Source organism: Thermobia domestica, chromosome 16 (genome assembly GCF_964235325.1).
Source record: "Thermobia domestica chromosome 16, izTheDome1.hap1.1, whole genome shotgun sequence".
In the NCBI taxonomy this organism is placed as follows: Eukaryota; Metazoa; Arthropoda; class Insecta; order Zygentoma; family Lepismatidae; genus Thermobia; species Thermobia domestica.
Window position 1 is genome coordinate 2,394,956 of NC_137469.1, and position 27,035 is coordinate 2,421,990.

A 27,035-nucleotide genomic window follows, 5' to 3' on the forward strand; every position below is an offset into this window, starting at 1 on the left:
ACTGGCAACCTTCATTTGTCAAACTGATTGTTCCGAACTTGACTGGAGGACTTCTAATGAGAAGAGGCCTATTTTGGAAGAAAAAAAAAAGGGGGGGGGGCAGATTCAGCAGACTTTTTATTAAAGTTTTAACTTTTAATATGATTAAGTTTGTTTGCAGAACATGGTACAAATGTGTCTAATATGGTACATTGATGTTCTATATCGAGATATGTCAAACAGTGTAGACTGTTTAGTCTTAAGATGTTTTACATTAAGATTTTACGTAGTTTTTTCCTTGTCATAGGAAACACAAGAAGATATGTATTCAAGACGTACGGCCGTATCCTTCGGTTGCGGTATTCACCGTAACTAAACATTTCTTTTGGAATCTAACCAATCTATTTGGGTTTCTTATTAACATTTCTTTTTGCTTCTTTAGCATCTTGATACGACCGATTCTTCGGGAAGGAATTTTAGGGTACATTAATAAGGGATGATTAAATTTATTTTCCAAGCTACATTCTAGGTAGACATGGCGTGGTGAACCATGAAATACTTGGACACCCCAGTAATTAACCCATCATTCGGTAATTATTGGAAATTTTCTTCTTCCTTGATGCACACATTGAGATTTCGTTGTAACCTGTGTATTCGTATCCTGTATTTTAGACATATGTTTCTGTGTATATTGAATATTAAAATTTAGTGATGTTTCATTGTATTACTTTTATAATGTATTTTATGCTTGATGAATATTTCAATATTTGTGAATTTACCATACGTATTGATGCTATTTTCATATTTCAACAGATTTCCACGAAGAATCTGAAGTATTTCTGTGTAACTGATATTTTGATTTTGTGAAATATTCGTATATGATATTTTGTCTCATGTATTTTAAGACTATGTTAGCATGTATTGTGATATATTTCAAATATTTCTTTTATTGCATTTCAGTAATCGTAACTTTTGTCTATTTAGTGGAACAAGAGCGCATACAATTTGAAGAACTAATTACTCATACCATGCCAACTAGTTTCCATTAATTTTGTCGATGCCGAAATTTAAAATCTATCTAGGTGAAATAATATTCACGTTAATATTCTTGTTGTTAACCATTTATTTAGATTTACAGCTGAAAAGTTAAAAAAATTATTCGAGAAATATTATTAAAGTCTTTATCTTATTTCAATGTTTCGACTTACAGCGTCCTATTTTCATCGATAATGAATATTTCAGGAACGTTTACATCTTGTGTCTTTATCTTGGTATCCTAAGGAATTACTTGTTATTGTACTTCTATACAATGAATTGCTAATAGGATTTTGTTTTAGGCATACGTTAGTTAAATCACAATTCGAGATGGCGAATGTGAATGTTACGATAAATATACATGTGTCATTGATGAACATGTTGAAATATACTATTGCAGACTTTGTGGACATTATGGAAGTGCCGATGAGCATCCATTACGCCCAGGCTAGGCGTTTGTTTACGATGGAATTTTGCATCATGAGAGATGATTGCATTTATAATATGCCTATATATTGTTGTCATGTATTGTTGATTTTGTGTTAACAAAATTTCATTATCCTGTTATAAGCATTAGGGGCTGGACTTCAAGAATTTCCTTGGAAGTACTCAAGATCAGTATTCCTTTACATTCTTATATTTTGTTTTGAACATGATTATGTTCTACCGACGTCTTGTGTAACATCTCACTACCACATAAAGACTAATGAATATTCTTTTATATGTATTTTTCGATAATGGTTAACTAGTTTACTTTAATAAGACTAACGAACTGTTTAGATGGAACCTGGCATCTTCATCAGTTAATGGGTGAGATTAGTTAAAACGATTCAACGAGATATATACGTACTGGCATGCGAACTCGTAGAGTGTTTTGGATACACTTGGATGAAGAAATAACTCGTAAATGTTTTTCAAAAGAATTCTTCTTTGTTGAAGGTATATATGTGTGTCTTACCCATATTTTGGGAATTTAAATTTTTTGTTTATTCGTATGCAAGATTTTGTGTTATCACAGTTCACACAAAATTATCTCACGAATGTTTATTCGTCTGAACTTTTAGGATTGTTAAGATTTAACATCCGTTCACAGGTGAATTAACCTATATTTTACGATTATTCATAATCAGATTAATAAATCGATTTTTTAAAATTCTCTTTGAAGTTAACATATTCACTCGATATATTCCAGTATTTTGAAAATATTTAGCGTTTTCTATTATTACATTTTATCTATACTTGTCAATTTTTATTTAAATATTTTAACTATTCAAGCATGAATACTTTTGAAAAAAAAAAAAAAAAACTGACGAACTAAATATATATATAAAAATAAATAAATAGAAACAAAACTGTATAGCCCTATAAACATTTTCACATATACAGGTAAAACCACGTGTTCGTTTTCACGTAATCAGTTTAGCCCAAAGTGTTATACGCATCACAAACAAATAGTGAATATACCAAAGCATATTTTAAAGCAAATGTTCACAGTGAAGCGAGAATATTTATTCTCAGTGTGGAAAAAAAAAAAAAAAAAAAAAAAAGGTTTTCACTTATGTGCTATAATTGTCTTCGCACCCCATAACCTCAATTGTCAAGAAGACTGGATTTCACCGATTGGAACTTTCCTCGCAGAAGAAAGAAGACATCTGGATATGGAATTTTCAGGAACATCTCATGGAATCTGGAATCAACTGATAGTCATGCATCTGGATCAACAGTGTTCTAAACGAAATAAATAGCCCTAGTGATTCATAGCGAGAAATCAATATTATTTTCGTTATTCACTGCGAATAGTGTCTATCGAAAAATAGTGTTACCAGTGTTTTCCCCCATAATCCTCCATACCCAGTGAACCAAGAACAGTGTTGCCAACTCCGTATTTTGGAAAAGAAGCCACAACCTCAAAACTTGTTTTGCCATGTGTGTTTACTCAGGATTCTCAACACATTACTTCGCTAACTCGTAATGTGTTGTTCCCTTGCGGATCGCCAAGTAGTGACTGTCTGCCCGGCCACAAAACTATGTTTTTGGACGACCAGTGTATTTCTTTTTAACTTTTATTCATGCAACGAAATTATTATTTTACTCAACTAAAAGCTATTTCTCTTTTGGTGAGAATTTCAACTCGTTCTGTGTATGCAGGTGTTCTTCAGTCGTTCTTATCGCTTCTCACGATAGAACAAAGAAGTTGTTGTTTTTCAATGCAACGCTCATCGTCTCAACAGAGTATTTCGTCGTAGCGAACTTATTTTTTTTCTTTTTGTAAAATAGTTTCCAACTTATAGTCTTCGTCACCATGACCGTTTTGCATGTACGTTTTTCTTAATTACATTTATTAACATTGGGAATATTTTGGATACGAAGTTGATATTGTGTATGAATGATATTGTATTTATCGTGTTCTCATGCTTTCGTATTACGTCATCCGTCCTGCCGTGAGAACAAACGTTCCTATCCTTCAGGAGTCGTAGGTGGGATGACTCATACACACAATTACTATCTTTCGCTTCTTTTCACTGAACAATTTTACCTATAACAGCAGTGCATAAAAATCTATAACCATGGGAAGAATTTATTAGTTAAGACTGCTACACTTTTTCAACTATTATTTCCAAGCTTCTTTCCCACGGGATCAAATCAAATGTTGCCAGTATTCTTTATTATAAAATCAACCCATTGGCATTGTCTATGAATGCGGAAAACATTAACATTTTCTTTATTATTTTACATGGTGCATTGCCAACCCTAACTATCGAAACGGGTTATTTCCAAGTGTGAGCAGAAGTGAGGGGTTAGTTAGCAAGGAGAATCCGTTGTAGCAAGAGTGTGAAAAACCATGCTAGAGGAATAGGCAGTGCAAGACACCGTATAGAAGGATAGTATGAAGAATTCTTTAGTGCTACATTAATATATTCAGGATGTGAAGAAAGATAACAAATACCTTCTGGAGATGTAACGTCTTTTAGGAATCAAGATACCTCAATCAGCAGTATTCCCCCCTTTTCCCCTCGTCAGCATCACATAGTGAAAATCTTAGTATAATACGAAGAGTGAATATATAGTGCTAGTGATATTCAAACAAGGGCTATGTTTCTAGTGTTCATATAGAGTGTGTGCATATTTACATTTACCATGCAGTGTTAAAAGTTTATTCTTCATTTTGCTTATTCGATTGCCGTAGAGCAATTTCTTCTGTTCGAGCATCTAGCTCTGCCAAGTGAGAATTTTGTGTGTTGTTAATATATATATATATATATATATTTTGTTCCGTACCCACATATATCCATACTCAATAAATAGGAATTTACCTAAGTAAATATCACCGTCTTCATTCATGTGTGTGTGAATTCCTGCGAGCAGACGGCTTGCCTGTTACGTGTATGTATGCGTGTGCATACGCAAAAGTAAGTATAACACAACCTGAGTCTCAAAAGCATCAACGTGGCTCATGTCAAATCACTGTTTACATTTCAACATTATCAATCTGCGCCCAACAGAGTATAAGCCTGGACCAGGATTGTTATCAGCTGTTTTCTTAGGGAGTTCTTCGTGAGCCAGCACCCAAGGGAAACGGTAGGTAGCAAAATTGTAATCCAAAGGGGCGACATCTCGGGAGTAGGGAGGATGAAGTAGAAGCTCCCAACCATGTTCTGAGATTACCTCCAGCGTCTGTTTTGCGGTGTGAGGGTGCGCGTTGTCCTGGTGATAGAGCACACCTCTTCTGTTCACTAGTGCTGGCTGTTTCTGGGTCAGTTTGGTGGCTACCGTTCTCAGTTGTGATGAGTACACATCTTTGGTAACTGTATTACTACGTTCCAAGAATTCGTAGTGCACGATACCGTTTGTAGTCCACCAAACACAGAGCAAAACCTTGCGTTGATGGATGTTCGGTTTTGCAGTCAAAGGCTTCGGATCATTCAGTGATAGTCAATGGTATGACCTTTTTTATGGTCATACATGACCCACTTCTCGTCACAAGTTAATATACGGTCCAAAATTGGACAGATTTTGTGTCTCGTCAACAAAGATGAACAGATATTCAGTCTTAGAACTTGGCTTGTAGCGGTCAGCTGGTGATTGACGAATTGACCTAGTTTCCAGGTCTTCCCCAACTGATGCAGGCTTACCCGAATGGTTTTCCTGCTTACCTCGAATCGTTGAGCAAGTTCCTCACATGTTTGACTGGAATCATCTTCAATAGCGGTCTTCAGGTGGTCCATATCCACTGATTTAGGCCTCCCAGAGCGAGGCTTATCTTGCAAGGCCTCGTTACCAGTTGGAAAGGTCTGGAACCATTTTTGTGCTGTACGTTTACTTATTACACCCTCTCCAAACGCAACACATATTTTTCTAGCTGCTTCTGCACCATTTGTCCCCAATTTAAAATCGTAAAGCAAATAAGCTCTAAGAACTTCATTTGACACTGACAGGATCACGAGTGATTTTTACACACCACACTAACAAATGCGTTGTTGTATTCATCGTGGCTGATGCGTCAATGAATAAGCTTTTCCAAACAGTCAAAACGTTCATGCTACGGCGCCAGATGTCGCCGCAGCAGCCAAATGGACGCAGGAATGGTTAGAAAGCGCACGAACTTTCTTGCTTCCCTGGTATATACCACACATAGCCTCTTGATTTGAAGCTTCTACATTCGTCGGGGTTCTCCCGAAAGTTCAGTCAGTTTTTCCTACAAAAGTATGGATTTCCTATGCAAAAACAGAGTTTTGTTGGAAAGTAAAGAAGTATAACAAGAAAATGTTAATTTTTTTGTAGTCTGAGAAAATATAGATAATTGAAATGCTAAGTTTAAGTTATCAGTTTAACAAGGTTCATACAAAAATATTGAACTCAATTTCCCTGAATTTTCCAGGTATTAATTTTGCAATTTCCAGGCCTAGTGGAAGAAACTAACAATAAGAGAACACATAAATTTTATGAATAATATAGTCATATATTTAGGAATGGCCACCCTCCTCCCCAATGAACGATTGCAATTAAATATTGAGTCACAAAATATAAATTATTAAAATAAATAAAATTTAAGTTGAAAAACTATTACGTTAAGAAGCCTACTAGAGGAATTAATAAGTGAATACTTTTGTTCCATACTTGAATACATTCAAAATATACAAAAATATTGAACTCAAATTTCCCTGATATTTCCAGGTTTTTTTACTAGATATGATCGATTTCCCTGAATCATCCAGGATTTTTTCTTCCAAAATCAATTTCCCTGAGATTTCCAGGTTTTCCAGGTAGTGTATGAACCCTGTTTAATTTTGGTTTGCCCCAATAGCCTTTGTATACTATTTTTGGGTTACGTGATGTCCTTTTTCGTTATTTTTATATTAGTCCTATCACTAGAGCATTTACTGATACTTATTGGGGATCTGGAATTCATAAATATGTATGCGGGATAGGTAGTTAGGTAGATTTCAAACGTAATGCAACGCGACATTAATGGTCTTTAGGAGTAGGTCCTGACATAGCGTAGCTGTATTTCACTTTAGTCAGTAAATGTTCACTTGAGGAAAATTTTTGGATCAAAGTGTAATATAGTAAATATTTAGCATTAAATCTGTTTACATGAGCTCCTCCGTGGCTAAGCGGTTAGCGTACGCGCCTCTGGCGTGGGAGGCCCGGGTTCGATTCCCGGCGGGAGCTCATGTGGTTCGGATTCCACGTTAATCAGTAGGTCCACGTCTCATATAGACTCGCTGCTGAAAAGGGACGTCAAACTCAACAACAACAACAAAAAATTTGTTTACAAAAATTTTATACTTCATTTTGCTAAAAATGGAAATAAAAAATGAAAATGAATAATCGCATAGACACAAGAATGTTTTCAGACATAATTTTTGAAACGTTCTATATATATATATATATATATATATTAATGCTGAATATATATGGTATATTTTTTATACTAATCGTCAGGTGCGGATCCAGGGAAGGGGGCGATCGGGGCGATTGCCCCTCCCCCAGAAGAGGAAACTTTCTTATTTTATATATATAAATAAAACCCATCCCAAAGTTTGGAGCCCTTAAAAGTAGCAGTATGACAACTCACCCTCCCCCCAGAAGTCGGTCCTGGATCCGCCCCTGCTAATCGTATGGAGATATTTGAGATTATTAAATAAATAATATTATAGTGTCGTGTTCTAGAATATTGAAATATTTTCCAAACATACGTATTCTTTGATATTCGAATGTGGAATATTTGATTCGTCAAATTAATAAACAATTAAGATATGTTTGCTGTATTCAAATCTTAAATGCACTTAATGCCTAATTACACAAAATGGCAGCAAACTGAATCTCGATACATAACCATATGAGGAGAGCTTGAACTAAGGAAGGTCTTAGATTAATAGCTAAGCGTAACTCATTAATATTTGAAAGCACATCCTTCTGTTCTGTACTTTAAATATCCCACAATTATTTAACGACATACCACATTATCATTTGCTTACAATAAAAGGACTTAAATTTTCTTACTGAAAAACGGATTCCGTTAAATTTCCTTAAAGTTGCGATACTTTGATTCTTCACATAAGTCATAAGGACACAACAACCGGAAATCCCTTATGAAGGCCTTAAATAGGATTTCCTATCAATCAATCTTTATAACTCCAGTATGGCTATTTCTAACTAAATGTCTCCTTTATTCAAAAAATCATTAAAAATTTAAGCTCTTTAAGATGCCTAATTAGTAAAACGTATGATAATTAAATTATTTAATGATTAAGGTCATCCAATGATGAATTTTTAATATACTAATGTCCAGAAGTTAAGAAGCACCGTACGAATGAAGAAAAAGGATCAGTGCCGATCTGCGGAAGCAAACATGTGCGAGAGATACCTAGGGCTGAAGGCCATATGATACATCAAACGCATCAAATAGCGACTGTACGTCACCTAACTTTTGAGGGTTCATCCTGTGGATTTCACATCGCTAGAAATGTTTAGTATTAGGTTTGATCATCCAAACGGCTTGTAAGTTGTACACCGTGTTGCAATACTGTGGATAAGACCAGTCAGCAATTCCTATTGTAATGCATCCTACTCTTGCATAAATACGCGTTCAGAGATTCTCCAGAATCCTAGGTGTGAATTTCGGGTTGCAATCGGACGTCCCAGACACCTTCAATAGGAAAAAAGAACCTGAGAGCAAGATGACCACTTACACGTGTGATATTCTTGTGTTTCAGACACTCCTTCAACACCTGCGGCCTGTATTGGCATCATTTTCGTCCATTAGAAGAAATCAATATGGGTTGGTGCAGTATAACGTCTCGGCAGATCGCATTCGTCACAGTAACGTGCAGGAATATACACAAGGATGTCCTTGCCCTTAATATGATGCCATCCCAGGTCATATATCCGGCACTGCTATAACGACCTTGGTTTAAAAAAAGCGGCAGTACATAGCGCGGACCAGGGACACGTTATGAATACCAGGAACAGAAAGATATCACAAGTCTGGAGTTATCACCACACTTCCCAGCGAACTTAAAAGTTACGCGCAATTTGAACTCTGGGGAATTACATTTGAGGTATTCAAGTAGTAACTCCAAATTGTTCTGTGCCAGCAAATTGTCGTGGCCATATATATAATGTGTAGAAGTCACTTTTCTTCGTGGTCTCGCATAGCATAGTCGCTAACGCTCTCGCCGTTTATGCGAGTGGTTCCGGGTTCGATTCCCGGTGGGAACACTTGGTCGATAAGGTGTAAAAAGTCTTTTTAGATCAGTCATCCTGAATGATGTTTTTCCTGGATTTTCCTCATTCACATCAGGCAAATGTCGGGATGATACTTACATTAATGTCCCAGGCCGCTTCCTTCAACCTGTACTTCTCCGTGCAGTGTGATTGCCGAGGGACGTCATTCCTCATATGTAAGGGGCTTAAACGACCTTAGATGCTGGTGATGTTGAGAAATATACTTCCTAACCATAATCGTTTCTCTTTCTCTTAGAAAACATAATTTCGAAATAAATGGACGATTATGTAACCCTTTCAGAGTTTATTTTCAGGAAACAAGCTTTTGTTGAGTTCACTCTTAGTAACTGGAACGTCTCATATGTACTGGACGTTTAAATTTATCTTGACCGTTAATTGAACACGTGTGTTACATTATGTAACTAGGTTACATTATGGCTAAGCAAATTATATTAATACCACGCTATATCAGTGGTTGTATCCTGCAATAGATAACTGGAGTATCAATGGTGGATGCCGAGAGAGGGAAACGAGAAGGAATATCCTCTTCTTAATGAGACTAGTCTTACGCATAACATTTTTCAATACGTAAGGTGGGTGTCCTATAGGTGTGGTAAGGTTAGGATTTAGAATTTAGATTTCTGGCATCTATGGCCATGTTATCTCGTCACGTCTGAGGGATAATGTTCCTCGACGAGCACACTATCCGGGGAAAGGGAAGGGACCTATATATTAGGTACTACCCCGGCATTCGCCTGGTATAAATAAGGAAAACCTCATTCAGGATTACTGGCCTTAGAAAGCTTTTGACACTTTTTCAACCAAGTGCCCCCACCGGAAATCGAACCCAGGACCGCTCGCACCGAAGGCGAAAGCGTTAGCGACTACGCTACGCGGGGTTACAATGTGGTAAGGTGTTCCGTAGGGGAGAAGCGTGCAATGGGAGGTAGAGTTAAATCATTTGTATTTATTTATGTTTTGAAAAACTTGGAGGGATGTTAGGTTGGAAAATGTGACCGATTTCATATATCTGGGAAGAAAGCACTATATAGGGGATTTAAATGTGTATCTTAGAGATGGTTTCTTCGTTATAATTGTTTATATCGGGTTTTATACAATATATGAAGGTTTTGGCTGTGCACTCTATTAAAAAATAAATCTAGAAGGATGTAATTTAATTAATATCGAGGATTTTTGGGCAAAGAACCGAGATTTTATTAACATTTTATAAATATAGATGTTGTTTGTAAAGAGATGCAACAGTTTTATTGCGAGAGTCACATAGAATGGAAAATAAAACTGCACTAACCGAAGCTTTTTAGTCTAATTATTAACATTATTTTATAAATATAAGGTAAAAGTACATTGCCGTTGTAATAAAGACAGTTTAATCCTGATCCCTTTGCCTTCAAAAAATAAATTAAAAAATAATAAAAAATAAAAAAGGGAGAGGAATTTTGTCACCCTTTTAGTAGAGGCAATATACGGTTTGACCCGGAAATAATTGCAACACAAATGGTTTCTTCGTCTATCACTTCCAAATAGCGTTGCTAATAATATATTCAAAATCCGCTTTCGTAATGCTTGAGGAAAGTCCGCCATCTTGGATTCAATATGGCGGCCACACCGAGACATCGACTCACACTTAAATGACAATATCTACTCACAGATTTAAGCTGAAAACTTTGTTCCTGCGCCATTTTCAAGATAATAGCATACCTTAAGGGATGCAAGTTTGCATACCTCTATGTACCACCGCCATATTGAAAAATGGCGGCGATTATTAAAAACATAGTTTCCTTTTAAATTGGCAATAATGTTTTATTGGCAGATAACTCAGAAACTAACAGAGATATGCAGAAATTTCTTGAAATAAACGTAAAAGCCCATGATCTTAGCTTTCCAACGAGGGTACTTATGTTCATTTATCTTACAAAGTAACGGAGCTAGTCGAATTTATGTAGCACTGGGTGTGCGATTTTCGATAATATGATTTTCTCTCAGGTTCCTGCTAGAAGCTAAGTAGACGCAGTATACGGATTGACCAGTAAATAATTGCAACACAAATAATTTTTGAACCAGGATGTGTAACAAGGTGTATTTAGCTACATATTAAAAATCTTCTACTCACCTCCTTGGGGAAAGTCCTCCGAAATTTCGTTGAAATATGACTTCTGAGATTTCGTTCAGATGTCGCTACAGACCGAGATAATCCATCATTGAAATGAAAGAAGATGTGAAAAATTGCTCAAAATTACGATATTTCTTCAGTCCTTGTTATGGTTAACGCTACATGTCTATTTGAAAGGCAAGAATTAAAACAGTGTAGCAACCTCTTCACTGAAAAAATTGTCCTCGTCTTTACAAAGTTTACACCGTTTTCCACATTATCATAAGTTTCTTCCAGGCAATTGTTACTAATTTATATTAGTAATAGATCACGTTTCTGGCATGAATACTTCATGTCTCTATTGTTTTCATGTATGTGTATATATAATGGATAACAATTAAAACAGTGTAGCTATCTAATCATTAAAATGAATGATCATCTTCATAAAATTCTAGAATTTCTTTACACATTCTCTCACATAATGCCCACATTCAATGTACAAACTATATCTACTTTGCACAGCATACGTGTATGTTCATACCTTATATGCATATTCAATACATAAAAACTACATTAATAACTAAAACTAATAATTTTCATTTTCAAAAACTTCAGTTTTGTCTCACATTATCAAAATATTTAACCAGAAACGGCTCACAAATTGATGTACAAAACTGTCCATACTCCTTGCATCAACACACCATACTGACATAGTTTTCTGCGGATATGTATATTTAGTAAATGGCAAATAAGCAGCACACCAACCAGCATAGAGATATTTCATTGAAGAGGATGAGTAGGGCTAAAAAAAAAAAAAAAAAAAAAATACTTGATTTCTTAACATTATGTCAGCCATTCCGAACTGAAGAGGAACTTATTAATATTACGAACGGTTTAACTGCCCAAGATCGTGTCAATGTTGATAAAACAAAATGTGTTGGACAAAATATTTTACTGAAAATGAAGGAAAATTCGTCAGACTCATTCATATTTTGGAAGAAGGATAAAGCCATTACAATGGCAGACAAGAAATCCATACATACGATTACCGGATCAATCAGTATGGAACATAACAAGCTTTTCCAAAGATTAGCAATTGTTGCTATGAGAGGAAACATGAATCTAGAAGACCGTTTTCTCCTATGAGCTTTGTTCTGTTCCAAGAACTTTATTTGAAGATTATGAGAATCTACGACCAGCAAATAAATCAGCACTGGTTAATGCTTTATGGAAAATGACAAGTTCACCTTCAAATACACCAACGTCTTGTAAATATGTGATTGACGGTGGGTGGTTGCTCTACCAGGTCAATTGGCCAGTAAATCAGACATTCAAAACAGTATTTGAGTCCTACGTTTCTTACATGAAGACACACTTCAGTGACGCTTCAGTTATTTTCGATGGTTACATTAGTGGTCCATCGATAAAGGATTGCACACACCTAAGGAGAACTAGAGGTTTGAGCGCTCCTGAAGTGCTCCTTTCTCCAGAAATGAAACTTTCTATGAAAAGGGAGAGACTAATTCGAAAATTGGGTTTGGAGCTTTCTGCTGTTGGATTTCAAGTTTTGTATTCAGACAGGGATGCTGACACACTGATAGTCAACACAGCTATTCAAGAATCACGAAACCAAGATACTTGTGTTGTTGGAAATTATACTGATCTGCTCATTCTTCTCCTAAGTCTATCACCGTCAAACACGAATGCTTTGTTTTATAAAACAGAAACTAGGCTTTGGGACATTAAATCTACGAAAACAGACCTTGGCGAACTCTGTAACAATCTTCTATGTATCCATGTATTTCTTGGTTGTGATACAACATCACGATTTTTTGGAAAAGGAAAACAAGTGGCATTACAACTAGCTAATTCCGATGAGGCCTTTCAGAAATCCATCTCTATTTTTAATTCTAAAAATGCCTTTAAAGAAGAAATTATTCGTGCTGGAGAACAGGCAACAACAAGGCTATACGAATGCAAGGAAGATGAATCTCTTGTTGCTTTAAGAATAAGAATGTTTTCTAGCAAAATCAGTACAGCAACAGATTTTGTACGACCAGAAAACCTTCCCCCTACTCCTGATGCACTTGAATATCATTCTCTGCGTGTTTACTACCAAATCATGGAAAGGAAGAGTCTATCCTCCCAAATGCGACCAGAAGATTGGGGATGGCGACTACATAAGGGAATGTATTTTCCAGTGATGATGGACAGGAAACCTGCTCCTGAGAATATGATGGAAATCATTCATTATAATTGTCATGGAAATTGTATAAGCATGAAGTGTTCTTGCAAGAAGTATGGTCTGTTTTGTACATCATTTTGTGGACAATGTCTGGGACAAACTTGTGATAATGTAGAAAGGGAATCAGAACATTCTGACAATGAAGACGACTTGTTTTAGTAATTAGGTTGGTATGCTGCTTATTTGCCATTTACTAAATATACATATCCGCAGGAAACTATGTCACTATGGTGTGTTGATGCAAGGAGTATGGACAGTTTTGTACATCAATTTGTGAGCCGTTTCTGGTTAAATATTTTGATAATGTGAGACAAAACTGAAGTTTTTGAAAATGAAAATTATTAGTTTTAGTTATTAATGTAGTTTTTATGTATTGAATATGCATATAAGGTATGAACATACACGTATGCTGTGCAAAGTAGATATAGTTTGTACATTGAATGTGGGCATTATGTGAGAGAATGTGTAAAGAAATTCTAGAATTTTATGAAGATGATCATTCATTTTAATGATTAGATAGCTACACTGTTTTAATTGTTATCCATTATATATACACATACATGAAAACAATAGAGACATGAAGTATTCATGCCAGAAACGTGATCTATTACTAATATAAATTAGTAACAATTGCCTGGAAGAAATTTATGATAATGTGGAAAACGGTGTAAACTTTGTAAAGACGAGGACAATTTTTTCAGTGAAGAGGTTGCTACACTGTTTTAATTCTTGCCTTTCAAATAGACATGTAGCGTTAACCATAACAAGGACTGAAGAAATATCGTAATTTTGAGCAATTTTTCACATCTTCTTTCATTTCAATGATGGATTATCTCGGTCTGTAGCGACATCTGAACGAAATCTCAGAAGTCATATTTCAACGAAATTTCGGAGGACTTTCCCCAAGGAGGTGAGTAGAAGATTTTTAATATGTAGCTAAATACACCTTGTTACACATCCTGGTTCAAAAATTATTTGTGTTGCAATTATTTACTGGTCAATCCGTATACTGCGTCTACTTAGCTTCTAGCAGGAACCTGAGAGAAAAATCATATTATCGAAAATCGCACACCCAGTGCTACATAAATTCGACTAGCTCCGTTACTTTGTAAGATAAACGAACATAAGTACCCTCGTTGGAAAGCTAAGATCATGGGCTTTTACGTTTATTTCAAGAAATTTCTGCATATCTCTGTTAGTTTCTGAGTTATCTGCCAATAAAACATTATTGCCAATTTAAAAAGAAACTATATTTTTAATAATCGCCGCCATTTTTCAATATGGCGGTGGTACATAGAGGCATGCAAACTTGCATCCCTTAAGGTATGCTATTATCTTGAAAATGGCGCAGGAACGAAGTTTTCAGCTTAAATCTGTGAGTAGATATTGTCATTTAAGTGTGAGTCGATGTCTCGGTGTGGCCGCCATATTGAATCCAAGATGGCGGACTTTCCCCAAGCATTACGAAAGCAGATTTTGAATATATTATTAGCAACGCTATTTGGAAGTGATAGACGAAGAAACCATTTGTGTTGCAATTATTTCCGGGTTAGGCCATTTTTTCTCGTTTGTTTCTTCTACTATTTGTACAGCCCTGATTTGTCACCGTCTAGTTGTGAAACATTTGATGTACTGGAACGAGTGCTGCAAGGAAGAACATTCCCATGTGACGACGCTATAAAGGATACAATGACAACATGGTTACACGAGCAGCCCAGCATCTTCTACAGGATCACTAACAGCTAATCTACTACAGAGAAACAAGCACCTGAATTTTCACAGAAATTGTTTGTAAAGTAAATTATTGTTTAACTTAATCTAAAAAGTGAAGAAAGTAAATTACCCGTGATTTCCATATTTTCCAGAGGAAAAGTCTGCTTGGAGATTCAATATTGCAGACATGGTTCAGAAGCACCTCACTGTCTTCGGTTATTTCGGCTACATGATATACGGAGAGCAACTGCGGCTCTGGAGCCACTACAAAATAGTCCCTGGAAATACTGAAACAAAAATGGATCATGTAATATGCTATTTTAAACATTACAACACCTGCAATATTCTCCATTGCACCAGCTTTTCCAGTTATATATAATGCTATTAAATAATACATTAATCGCTGAGAAAAGCAAACCAATTTTATAAGAAAATTAATATGTTGTGACGGTTTTGCCAACTCAACTCCTAGCCTCATCCGAGATTATGACATAGATGAAAAATAACAGTAGATTAGATACTACGAGACAGCCTAAGATTTCCTGTAACCTGATTGGTAGCTGACAGCCAATCACCTTCCAGTACAAAAACAGATACAGAATCTGCTAAATCCCTCTCTACTCTTCTGAGACTGTGGACACATACTCAATGACAAAGAAACAGCCAACTATGCTGAATTAAAAAAAAAAAAAAAATATTTATATTTTAAGTCGTCTTATTTTGCTTCAGTTTACCATCCCCACCACATCGAACCTGAAAACTGAGTTACGAATTTTTAAACGTCTCTCTACAGCAGTGACGTACGCAAGAGAAGTCCGGGCTCTAACCCTAACTATTTAATATGATATTATATTTATTTTTTTACAAATAACATTTACTGTATTAAAATATGTACACAGAAACTATGAAATAATATGAATTTGAAAGCATCAACTTTCCCTCTCTTTGGTGAAATTCTGCGCAGGCTACTATTCTATAGTTTTTAGAACAGCGATTTTTTAGTAGTATAACGTAATTCTTCGATAAATAAACGCAATAGAATAACTGCTCAACTGTTTGATTGCCAATGGGGACACCCGGTAGAAAAAGTGTAACAACTCTTTCACACCAGCCATCCTGAGTCAGGTTTTTCCTGGGGTCTCCTCATTCACACCAGGCAAATGGTGAGATGGTATCAAACATACAGGTCCCAGGGTGCTTCCTTCCTTCTCCATACTCCGGATACTATATTAGCCAAGGGATGTCATCCCACATATGTGACGAACTGAAGGCCATAGATGCCGGTAATTATCCAGAAATATTCATAAAATGTTCGACTGTTTTGTTTGTTTCTTTCTCTCCCTCTCTCTCTTTCGTCTTTCATTTGACTTTTTCTTGAAAGATCGGCGACAAAGATAGTATATGTCGTTCAACCGAATTCATCCGATGTAGATTGATATGTTGGTAGACCTTAACCTGTTATACAAGTTTCTGGTATGTTATGGTGTGCAGACCTTTGGTTCCTAAATTATATGTAAAATCAAAATAAAATGAGGAGCGATTTTTTTCCCACTATGCGTAACATTTAGCTAACTAATTAACTCTATGGCTATGAAACCTGGAGGTTCACAAAAACCCTCCACTGATTTCTATCCTTAGCTACCTGGATCCAGTTTCTATTTTGTATTCCTATTCTGCGAGATCCGTCTTAATACTGTCCTCCCATCTGCGCCTAGGTCTTCCTAATGGTCGTTTTCCGATTGGTCTTCCAGTCAAGACTTTGAAAGCGTTCCTATTTTCTTCTATTCTGGCTACATGACTAGCCTACCTGAGACTCCTAGACTTGATTACCCTAACAATGTTTGGTAAACCGTATAGATTATTCAGTTCCTCGTTATGAAGTTTCTGCCATTGCCTATTCTCATTCCTTTTGGGCCCAAATATTCGTCTCAAGATTGTATTCTCAAATATTGCATTATTCCCTCAGAGTAAGCGACCATGTTTCGCTACCACAGTCATAATTATCGTTTTATATATTTTAAGCATCAAATTTCTCGACAGAATTCGCGACGGCAAGATATTTTGAACTGAATAATAACACGAATTTCCTGGTTTCAGTTGACATTCAATTTCTTCGTGGATACGGTTTTGGTCTGTTAATATTGATCCTAGGTACTTGAAAGTATCCACTTTGTCGAAAGTATTATTTAAGAGGCTTCATCCCAGCGAAATTAAAATACCGCTAATTTTAAAGTGTGTGGTATCTTCAAATAGATAAAAGATAATCGAAAAGTGGAACAAGAGCGCCCTAGACAATATCATTTTACATGGGATACCGTTATCACGACTCACTTATCTGCTTTCGATTTCGAGCCATTTGGAAGATCGGCATTTATTTTCGCGTTTCTAAACGGCTGAAAACGAGAAGCCACTAGGTGACTTGAGATAACGATACCTCATGCAAAATAATATTGTCTAGGGCGCTCTTGTTCCACATTTCAATTATCTTTTATCTATATGAAGATATAATTACTGTAAAATTAGCGGATTTTAATTTCGCCGGGATAAGGCCTCTTAATAACTTGACATTTACTAGTTACGCATACATCGTTGCGTAACATTTACTAGTTATTTCTTTTAATTTAATGTCTCTTTTCAGGATCTACATGAGACATGGACCTACATAGCTTAACGTAGAATCCAATACAGCTCATGTCAGCTTTGAAAATGAAAGCAGTTATTCTTGCAGACATTTCAACATTAAAAACATCACTGTGGATGAATAAGCCACAGAACGAACTCATCAACTAGGAACTGAAGATCTCGGTGGAAAAAGGGGACAGCTCCAATTTTACATTTGGCTCAGGATTGCAACAAAACTTAGAAATAAATTTATTGTCCTTTCGCCTTCAAATTTTGGTGAAGAAAGGTTTTACCCAATAACAACATATGTCTTAAAAAAAAAAAAAAAGTGGAGACCAGAGTTGATTTTTAAGAATGTTTATTTGCAATCCTGAAACAAATGTAAAATTGGAGTTGTCCCCTTCTTGCATCGATATCTTCAATTGTTCAATTAATAGATAAAAATCCATCTTGAAATAATTATATAGGCAATGCAAGGTCAAGATGCCTGAGCCATTTCATCTCCTTAAACACATTTGGGAATAATACAAATCACAATAAATAAAATTATTTTTGATTACAGGCATAAAGTGGACAACCAGTGTTCCTCTCCTTTCTATATTTTGTGAAAGGCACCATGGAACGAAGCGAAGAACAGGAAATAGGGGTTACAAAAGTTGTTTTTAACTTTTGAAATGAAATAAAATCTTTGTTTTACGTCCCGCGGTTATACGGGATAGGCTAAAGGAGACGAAGATAATGAGAAATGCAGGAAATGGTGGAATAAAGAAAGTTGGAGGAAACGGGAGAATCCCGAGAAAACCCACGAACACGGTGTTTGTCCAACACAAAGTTGACTTTGCGCGAACATTTTTGACTTTTAAGTTCCATCGTTCAGGTTAACCATTGGTTTCTTTCATCAGAATTATAAACCAATATCAAAAATTATATTGTTAATGAACTCTAATTAATGTTTTAACAATTACAAACATTTTTAATTCTTACATCTCTGTATCCAAGATACTTATTAATTCTTATCTATAAATACGATTGCTCATGCGCCACACATGGTGAGTTCTCTTTAATATTTATTTTTTTTTAATTAGATTTGGATTTATTTAGTTTAAAATAAAACAGAAGAGTATAACTTAAAATGTAATACCTGGGTTAGTAAATATCAAAGAGAGAATTATTTAAAATTGAACATTCAGGAAATTTGAAATATATAGTATTACTTATAAACACTACCGTGTCAACTGAATTATACGATATTTAATCGAAAAGTTTAGCTATAAATTTTACGAAAATTTGCGATATTTTCCATGTTTTAATTACAACTTTAGATTTTTTAACCAAAGTATATTTTGAATTTTGGTTCGAAAACATTATTATTATTATTTTGTGATAAAGGTATCATAAAATCTCTCTCTTTAACAATGCAAAATCCTCGTAGTGATTGTCTTACCTTTCCTTACGCCACTGTTTTGAGAAATAGGTACAGTCAGCGATAAAAGTTCCTTCTGTTTGATGAAATTACTTTCGTAAATAACTTCAGAATGGAAGGACAATTTGAATACAGTTTTCGGTAAATTGAAAAAAATAGAATTTTTTCTGTACGTTCCAGCCATATCATAATTACTCTCAAAATAGATTTTACCAAACGGAAAGAACTTTTGTCGCTGACTGTACAACACATCATCATCTCCATAATATTTACTCTCGTTTATAACTTTGGAAAGCTGATGTGGTTTCAAAATACGTTTACATATATCCATCTCATTATAAACAAATAAAAAAAAAATGTTTTTAAATCTAGTACAGTGTTTATAAATAGCATTAGTTACTTTCGAAACGTTTTTTAAATCTGTTCTTGGAAAATATCTATGATAAACAATATTTCAAAGATACTGTAAATTATTTAATAGGATTGCGTTAAGATCTACATAGCTATCAAAATAAAATTCCAGTTATGTTTGTTATATTGTACAATGATTAAATTGAAATATTATAAGCTTACTATTGTGAACGCCCTTCAGACATTGCGCCGATTTGAGATGTAAAATAAAATGAAATGAAATCTTGAGTATTACACACCTCGAAATGCCATTTAGGCAAGGGAGATGATTAAACCAATTGAATGATGATGGAAGAATTGGTGGAATGAGAAAGTGGGAGAAAACAGGAGTAAAATGAGAAAACCCAAAAGCAGCGTGTCGTCTACCACAAACTTAGTACTTTGGGGATCAAACCAAGTGGATTTCCGAACTGAGACTATACAAATGTGCTACTATCAGTTACTACAGCAATAATGCAAGTGGGATTCGTAGCTTCTCCAATTCAGGCTATTTTTGTAAACGTTTCTAAGCTTCAGCTGTTATGTCTTACAAAGCAAACTTGCCATGTTTCATAGTTTATTTTAACTCTTGTCAACAGAGGTTTAATTTGTAAACGCTATGCGTTGTGTGTGGAACATTAAACATTCGCGCCCCTTGAATATTCGCATGTGGTTTGGAGAGCATGGAATTCCCTCAAACAAAAGCAGAGTGACCGACGGGAATCTGCCGGAAGTAAAAAAAAAAAAAAAAAAAAAAAAAGTAAACAATTCGAATTCGCACTTCAAATACCAATCGATTGCCAAAATATTGTAGAACTGTTCGTGGGGACATTGGGCACTGTACACCTCCAATGCTTGTACCAGTGTACGGGATGAGGCTGTTCGATCCATCAGAGATAAACGCACAAGCTGCCTGTCCTCGCAGCCATGGATGGCGAGAACGCTGGGATCCAGCGTGTCGTTGCATAGTGCTTTCGACTGTTTATGCTCTTCATATTCTACAGATTTGGACTTCCCACGTTGTTACTTCTTGGTGTTGGATTTTTAATGGCGAGCAGTAACTGCATTTGTAGCTTCAGCATGTTTAGGCGTCACAGTGGATTTCTGATAGAACACTCATCTCTGGTGCTCGAAGTCCCTGATTCGATTGTAAGCCATATGAGTTTGTGATGGACAACATATTTATCATTTCCTTCCGTCTCATTTCATTATTCTTCACCTTCATTAATGATCCGTCTCCTTTAGTCTAAAGGGCATAATCGTGAGTACTAAAACTAGAAATTTCATTTCATTGTTAAAGGTTTTACATTTTTTTAAACAATGTAAAATTGTTATTATTTCAAAATTGTTTCTACAAAATCGCTGGTTATTTATTTTCAGACCTTACATATGATACTACAATGTCACTTGTTACTGGAACATCTTCTATGGAAAGATCCTGTTTCTGTTATAGAAGTTAAAAACTGGTTTTCCATCGGACCCTTTAGGGTCGTGCTTCATAAAACCAGTATTTAGGTAAGTTATTATGTTAATCACGATTAAAATATCTTTCTATTTACAATTTCCAGCACGTTAATGCGTTGCATAAAGAGTTTCAAGAAAAGTATTTATGTAATATTTTGGAGTAAACAGCTAGACTATGGACATTACACACAGGGGAAGAAAACCAATCGGAGGCCTTCAGCATGTGACCATAGAGAGAAATGAAATAAATGGTGGTATAAGCGACAATCTATTACGGAAGTATTAAGAAAAGAACAAACCTGAAGATAATGAAAAGGAAAAAAAAAAAAAAAACTAGTGAGGATATTGAAAGAACTTGTTATTTTATGACAAATGAAGTTTTCTCAAGTCTTTAAATTTAATGGCAAAATAATTCTAAAAAAGGATGAATTCTTACACATACTTTTATATGATTAACATGTAATAATTTCGCCATCTCTCCACTTTGGCTTCATCAAACACTGTGAATGCACAGGTAGTGATAGATTTAATACAAGAGACAGCGAAAAAAATCCCAAATTCCTGATTGGTTACCATAGGATACTACAACCAATCCTCTTCTATCACAAACCAAAATAAAATTTTTAAAAAAGAAGAAAAAATGAAATCTTTAAGTTTTACGTCCCACGGTTATGCCGGTTAGGCTAAAGGAGACGGTGATAATGAGAGATGAGTGAAATGGTGGAATGAAGAAAGTGGGAGGAAACGGGAGAACCCCGAGAAAACCCACGAGCACGGTGTTTGTCCACCACAAAGTTCACTTGGCGGGGGCTGGGATCGAACCCGGGACCCCAAGCACCAGAGGTGAACGCTCTACCACTGAGCCACCGCGCCCCCCTTTAAAAAAGAAGAATAATTTGTGATATTTTGGTTTGTGATGGAAGCAGACTGGCTGCAGTAGCCTATGGTGGTCAATCAGGAATCATTGAATTTTTTTTGCTGCCTCTTATATATAAAATCTGTCATTATCTGTATACTCATAGTGCCTGATGAAGCCAAGTGGATAGTTGGCGAAACAGTTACACGTTAATTTTTTTTTTTAACAATAAATGCATTATTTTGCTCAGCGAGTAGTCTGAATCAGATTTAAGTTTTGAAAGCAAAGTTTATTCCAATGGAAAATATTCCATATAAAATATTCGGAAATAGGACTAGTATGTAGCAAAGTACCTGAATGATTACATACTTATCTTCTGGAGATACAGTTTATGAAAGTCTAAGGCAGTCCAAATGGCTGTAAGTTCAGCTGAATGGTGTGTAATTAACGCATCGGATCCAAACTCCCATTCTCTACACCGGAGTTTGCTACCTGTTAATCCCTTTTAAGTGATTCCCCAATTGTCACATGATGCTGGGTCGTATGTTAACCATTCTGCTATAAGGTACCATGTACATATATGCAGTCTACTTCTATCTTATGCTCATTCTTCTAACTGGTTAATTGTTATGCAAAATGAAATTAAATGCAGTCTTTTAGTTTTACGTTCCACGGTCATGCCGGCTAGGCTAAAGGACACGGTGATGATGTGAAATGAAGGAAATGGTGGAATGAAGAAAGTGGGAGGAAACGGAAGAAACCCGTGAAAACCCACGAACATGGCGTTTGTCCACCACAAAGCCCACCTGACTACAGCTGGGATCAAACCAGGGACCAGAAGTGAACGCTCTACGCTGAGTTCCACACTAACACATTCGAATGATGAACACTGATCTACCATCTTGCGTTCCTTCTGCTCATTACCCCTGACACCTACTTCGTGGTAAGGTGAATAGTGAGTTGTGGTATTCAGCGATAAGATTGGTTTCAATCTTAGACAAGTGAGGATCTTGTGCTCGTATCTAAACTTCCAATTGAAATGAAAAATCCAATGTGTTCTCATTCGTCATATAGGATCTACACTTGACTTTGTGGTATTTGATAAGAGAGGGGAGTAAGCTACATATTTTGCTCGCTTCTTGTCTTTATTGAAGGGTGTATGACTAGTACGTTGTGCATTCGTGGGGCCACCAAGCCTATCCTCCTACTTTCTTTGAATACTTTCTGAGATTCGATCTTCCAGCAGTATATCACCAGCATGCTAATACTGTCAGTAAACGCAGCTTGCTTTACTAGGTAAATGCAGTCTACTCTAGCCTGCCAGGTTTCCGAACTCAAGTCTTATCAGGGATGTGTGGGACATGGTGGAATAGCCCTTGACCAAAAGCCAGTTCCCACAATGACCATCTCCCAGACAGACAGAGCTTACATACAGTTTTGACCGACTACACATCCGAGCAGATGTGTAACCGTTTCGGATAGTCAAGTTTTATTAAGATAAGTATTCATATTGTATGTTTGGTAACTTATTCGGGATGTACCATGGATGTTATGTTGAGAATAGTACCACCTAATATCGCCTTCTTTTATTCCCGATTCGTGAATTCGTATTGTGTATTCTTAAACGCATTTACGTGAATGCAGTTCTATAGTTCTCAAATATTTTACCCGATCATAAAATGTTAGCACTCTTATCTTATGACGACTCTCTTCTCCTTTAATAGGAGTTCCTAATATTTATTTCTCGTTTCTTTTATCCACCTTTTCATTCTTCATTTTAATTTAAGTTCTTTAACTTGACCGTTAGTGTCGTAATTTCTTTGTTATTCTTGTTTACTGCGTTTTTTTTCTCTTAATGTCTAAAATATACTGTTTATTATTTCTGTCATATAACTGAATGTACGAGGGAGGATCAGAAACTAAGCTTACGAGGCCGATATTTCTGGAGTTTTGTCTGTTATAGAGGAATGAGGAGTGTGTGGTAATTGTAATACATGGAGTCGCCAACTGTGTAGTTTCAACTACCCGCCAACTGCAGCGCTAGTTGTAGGTGAAAACAAATGGCCACTCGTTTAGAAAACTGGTTTCGCGAAGAAGTCCGCTCAGTTACTCGATTTCTGTGGGCGAAACATGTGACCGTGGCTGAAATTCAGCGGCAGCTGATAGAGGTTTACGGAGAGACTGTAATGTGTCGACAGCATAATGGTGTCGAAAGTTTGTAGCTGGTAGAGAAAACGTCAAAGACGAGGAGCGCAGTGGCCGACCCAGCACGCTGTTGAAACAGTTTTGCTGGGACATCATCGACCACCTTCCCTACAGCCTGGACCTCGCTCCAAGCGACTTTTACTTGTTCCCATACTTGAAAGAACACCTACGAGGCCGTCGCTTCGCTTCAGATGAGGAGGTGAAACACTTCGTGACGACGTGGCTAAACACGCAAGGCCAGGACTTTTACCAAGAGGGAATCTTCAAACTCATCCCACAATGTGACAAGTGCTTCAACCGGTATGGAGCTTATGTCTAAAAATAACCTAACGTATGTACTATCTGTTGGTTCTATTGGTTGTATGAAATAATATATACACGTTTCACTGCAGGCTTTGTAACATTACTTTTTGATTACTCCTCGTATCCTTTCCATCCTTCTCAAGCTGCATTTCGCTCGTCAAAGATTCATTTTTATCTTTAGTTTCTATGTTTTCTTAGTAGTTTTCCCTTGCTATCTTTCTATTACCATTCAATTTACTATCAAATATACGTTATTCAAACATCTCTATTCATCTAATTTCCTCCTGTCACATTTACGTCTATTCTATATTTCCCTATCTTTATCGATTTCCTTTCTAAATACGTTCAATTTTCTACACATTGTTTTACATTTTCACTTCAACTCTGTTTCCATACTTTTCCAAAATTCTTTTATATCCCACGCTTCTACGTTGTGCTATTTTCACAATACCGTACCTTACACGCAAAGTTCAAAATACTCGCACAATTATATAGTTCTTGTGTCTACTTCCTCTCAATTCATATGCGTATACTTTCTCCAAAGTTTCAAAGACAAATGTTTTTACTCCTATACTTTTAAACTTTCCAATATCTACAAGGTTCTTCTACAAGGTTCCTACTGATCTGGAGAAGTATATTTCCCTGACTTCTCCCGACCTTCGGCAGGAAATTCCCTGACTTTCATGACAGGTGTCGGATGACATTGACATATAAATAAGGAATAAATAACAGTGAATATTTATATATAAGAACATTTATTCTATACAGACAAAGAGACAAATAGTAACCAATTGCTCATACGTACATTCCACTTCCCTCCCATAAAAATCTCAGCAACGTTCCATACTGTGGTCATTTATTATTGGCGAACCTGAAATTGGTGCGCAATTAATGTTGGAAAAATATACTTTATAAAATTTCCCTGACTTTCCCTGATTTCCAGTCTTTTTCCCTGAACTTCTCTGACCTGCACCATTTTACCTGAACTTTCCCTGACTTCCTGACCAGTAGAAAAACTGTTCTATCCTCGTCACAGACTACATTTTCAGCCAAGATTTCTATCTGAAAACTTTACCATTATTTTTTCGTTTTCTTTTTAGCATTAGCACTCATCATAATTTTCTGCCACACTAGTAGCTTGCTTCAAATTTAGAAGTTTTCATACACAAGTGTCATTAGGTTACCTCTTTGTCTTCGTACAGCAATTATATGTTTTGATACTTCTGTAGAATCTGTCATATGTGGTATTTCTCTACTTCTCTTGTATCACTTCCATTATAACACGGCATAACTTCTTCTCAAAACACAAGTTCCATATAAATAGATAACAATGTACTATTACTTCTTAATAACAGATGTAACATTCGTTTGTTCCTCCTATCCATTTGCTTATTTCATATAGGTGCACTCATGTCCATAATTATTGTCGCATGTCTATAAATATGTTGTTGAAGGAATATAATTTCATAACGAATTCGCCCGGTATATCTTATAATGTTAATATGTGTATGTGGAAAATTTCATGTCAAAAAAGCAGTAAATAAGAACAATAAAACGAAAATAAAACTTTTTTGTCCATTTAGCAACATTTTGTTTTAGTCATTCTAATTTCCGTATTTATAATTCTTTTCCCATAAAATTTACCACAAATATACATTTCCCGATTATACAGATAGTATCAGTATTAAAAATACACTGCAAAATCACTATCAAATTATATTCTTACAAGAAGACAGTTATAGATATGCGACAATAATTTTGGACATGAGTGTACCTTTACCCTTCATCTATTTCCTCTTTTACCTAAAATTCTAGGGGGACGCGTCCCGTCCGTCCCCCTGCCAGAAATGCCCGTGTCCCTAAAGTATACGCGCAAATTGCCAGGCACGAGGCGTTGCCAACGTAAACACAAAACGGATCCTAATTAAAAAAGAAAAAGAAAATCGTAGGGGATATATAGATAGATAGATAGATAGATATGCATATATTTTTTAAAAAAGAGGTAAACAAAGTAATGTACGAAGCAACAGTTTACCTTCCTGATAATCTTTGGATTTTTAAAATTGTTCTTTTTTTACAGAATCTGGAATTTCTACTACCACAGCAGTTGCAATTATGATTCTTCTTTGACAAAGAGTGAAGAATATCTTCCTTACAATCGTTTGGAAGAGCATTCTGCGGAGCAATATTGTATTGTCATCCAGATTTTTATTTGGCTCCAGGCAGTTAACTTTGGACTACTGGAATTTGTTACTACCAAATATTGCAGGTCGATTGGAAGACCAGAGCAAGAGCATGAATTTTTCAGAGCATAAGCAATCCCTGATCTTTGTTGGTAGAAATAGAAACTATCAAGCCTTACAATCCGTTGGCGAAACTCAAGTTTACTTCAAGCTTATGATCACATAATGAGCTACTTTTGTCTTGTGATTAGTGTAGAGTACTCAAATGTGAAATTTGAAACTGTGGCTCAAGACTTACTATGTTCATCATACATGATGCTATATGAATTGATTCTAGAGTTTTCAACGGAGAGTGACTACAACTATGATTAGAAGCATTCCTCAGAACTACTTTCTGTCACATTTGTATCTTGTGAGAGATTTTGTATGACCATTTACAACCGGCAATCAATTCCTGTGATACGACTTCGCTTTTGTGTAATTTTGCAACAAGGAAAGCTACAAAATGGTTTGTAGCACTGTTATTATCCGATGATAACAAAGCAATTACCTCTGATAAGCCAAATACGCTACCAAACGTTTAATAATATCGATATCAGCTTTAGACTCATGTGATTGGTTCTCTACTAATTCTCCATGAAGAAAGAAACAAGTACTTAAGCTGCAAAGTTAATCACCTATGGAGTGAAGTTCAAATACCCTCGCAAAAAACAACACCATGTCAACAAGACCAGTCTCCAAACCACATACAACTTTACTGATTGCTGAGATATATC

At 35.9% G+C, this 27,035-nt stretch overlaps 1 protein-coding gene across 5 annotated transcripts in view; it reads right to left on the bottom strand.

The window, feature by feature from the left end:
• LOC145672878 (uncharacterized) overlaps positions 1 to 27,035 on the bottom strand; it is a 101,273-nt gene that overhangs the window by 46,426 nt on the left and 27,812 nt on the right. For all 5 annotated transcript variants that reach the window (XM_081742061.1, XM_081742060.1, XM_081742059.1 and 2 more), the window contains one exon: positions 14,944 to 15,100. In XM_081742061.1, the coding sequence (XP_081598187.1) occupies positions 14,944 to 15,100 (157 nt within the window). The remainder of the gene's footprint in view (positions 1 to 14,943; positions 15,101 to 27,035) is intronic.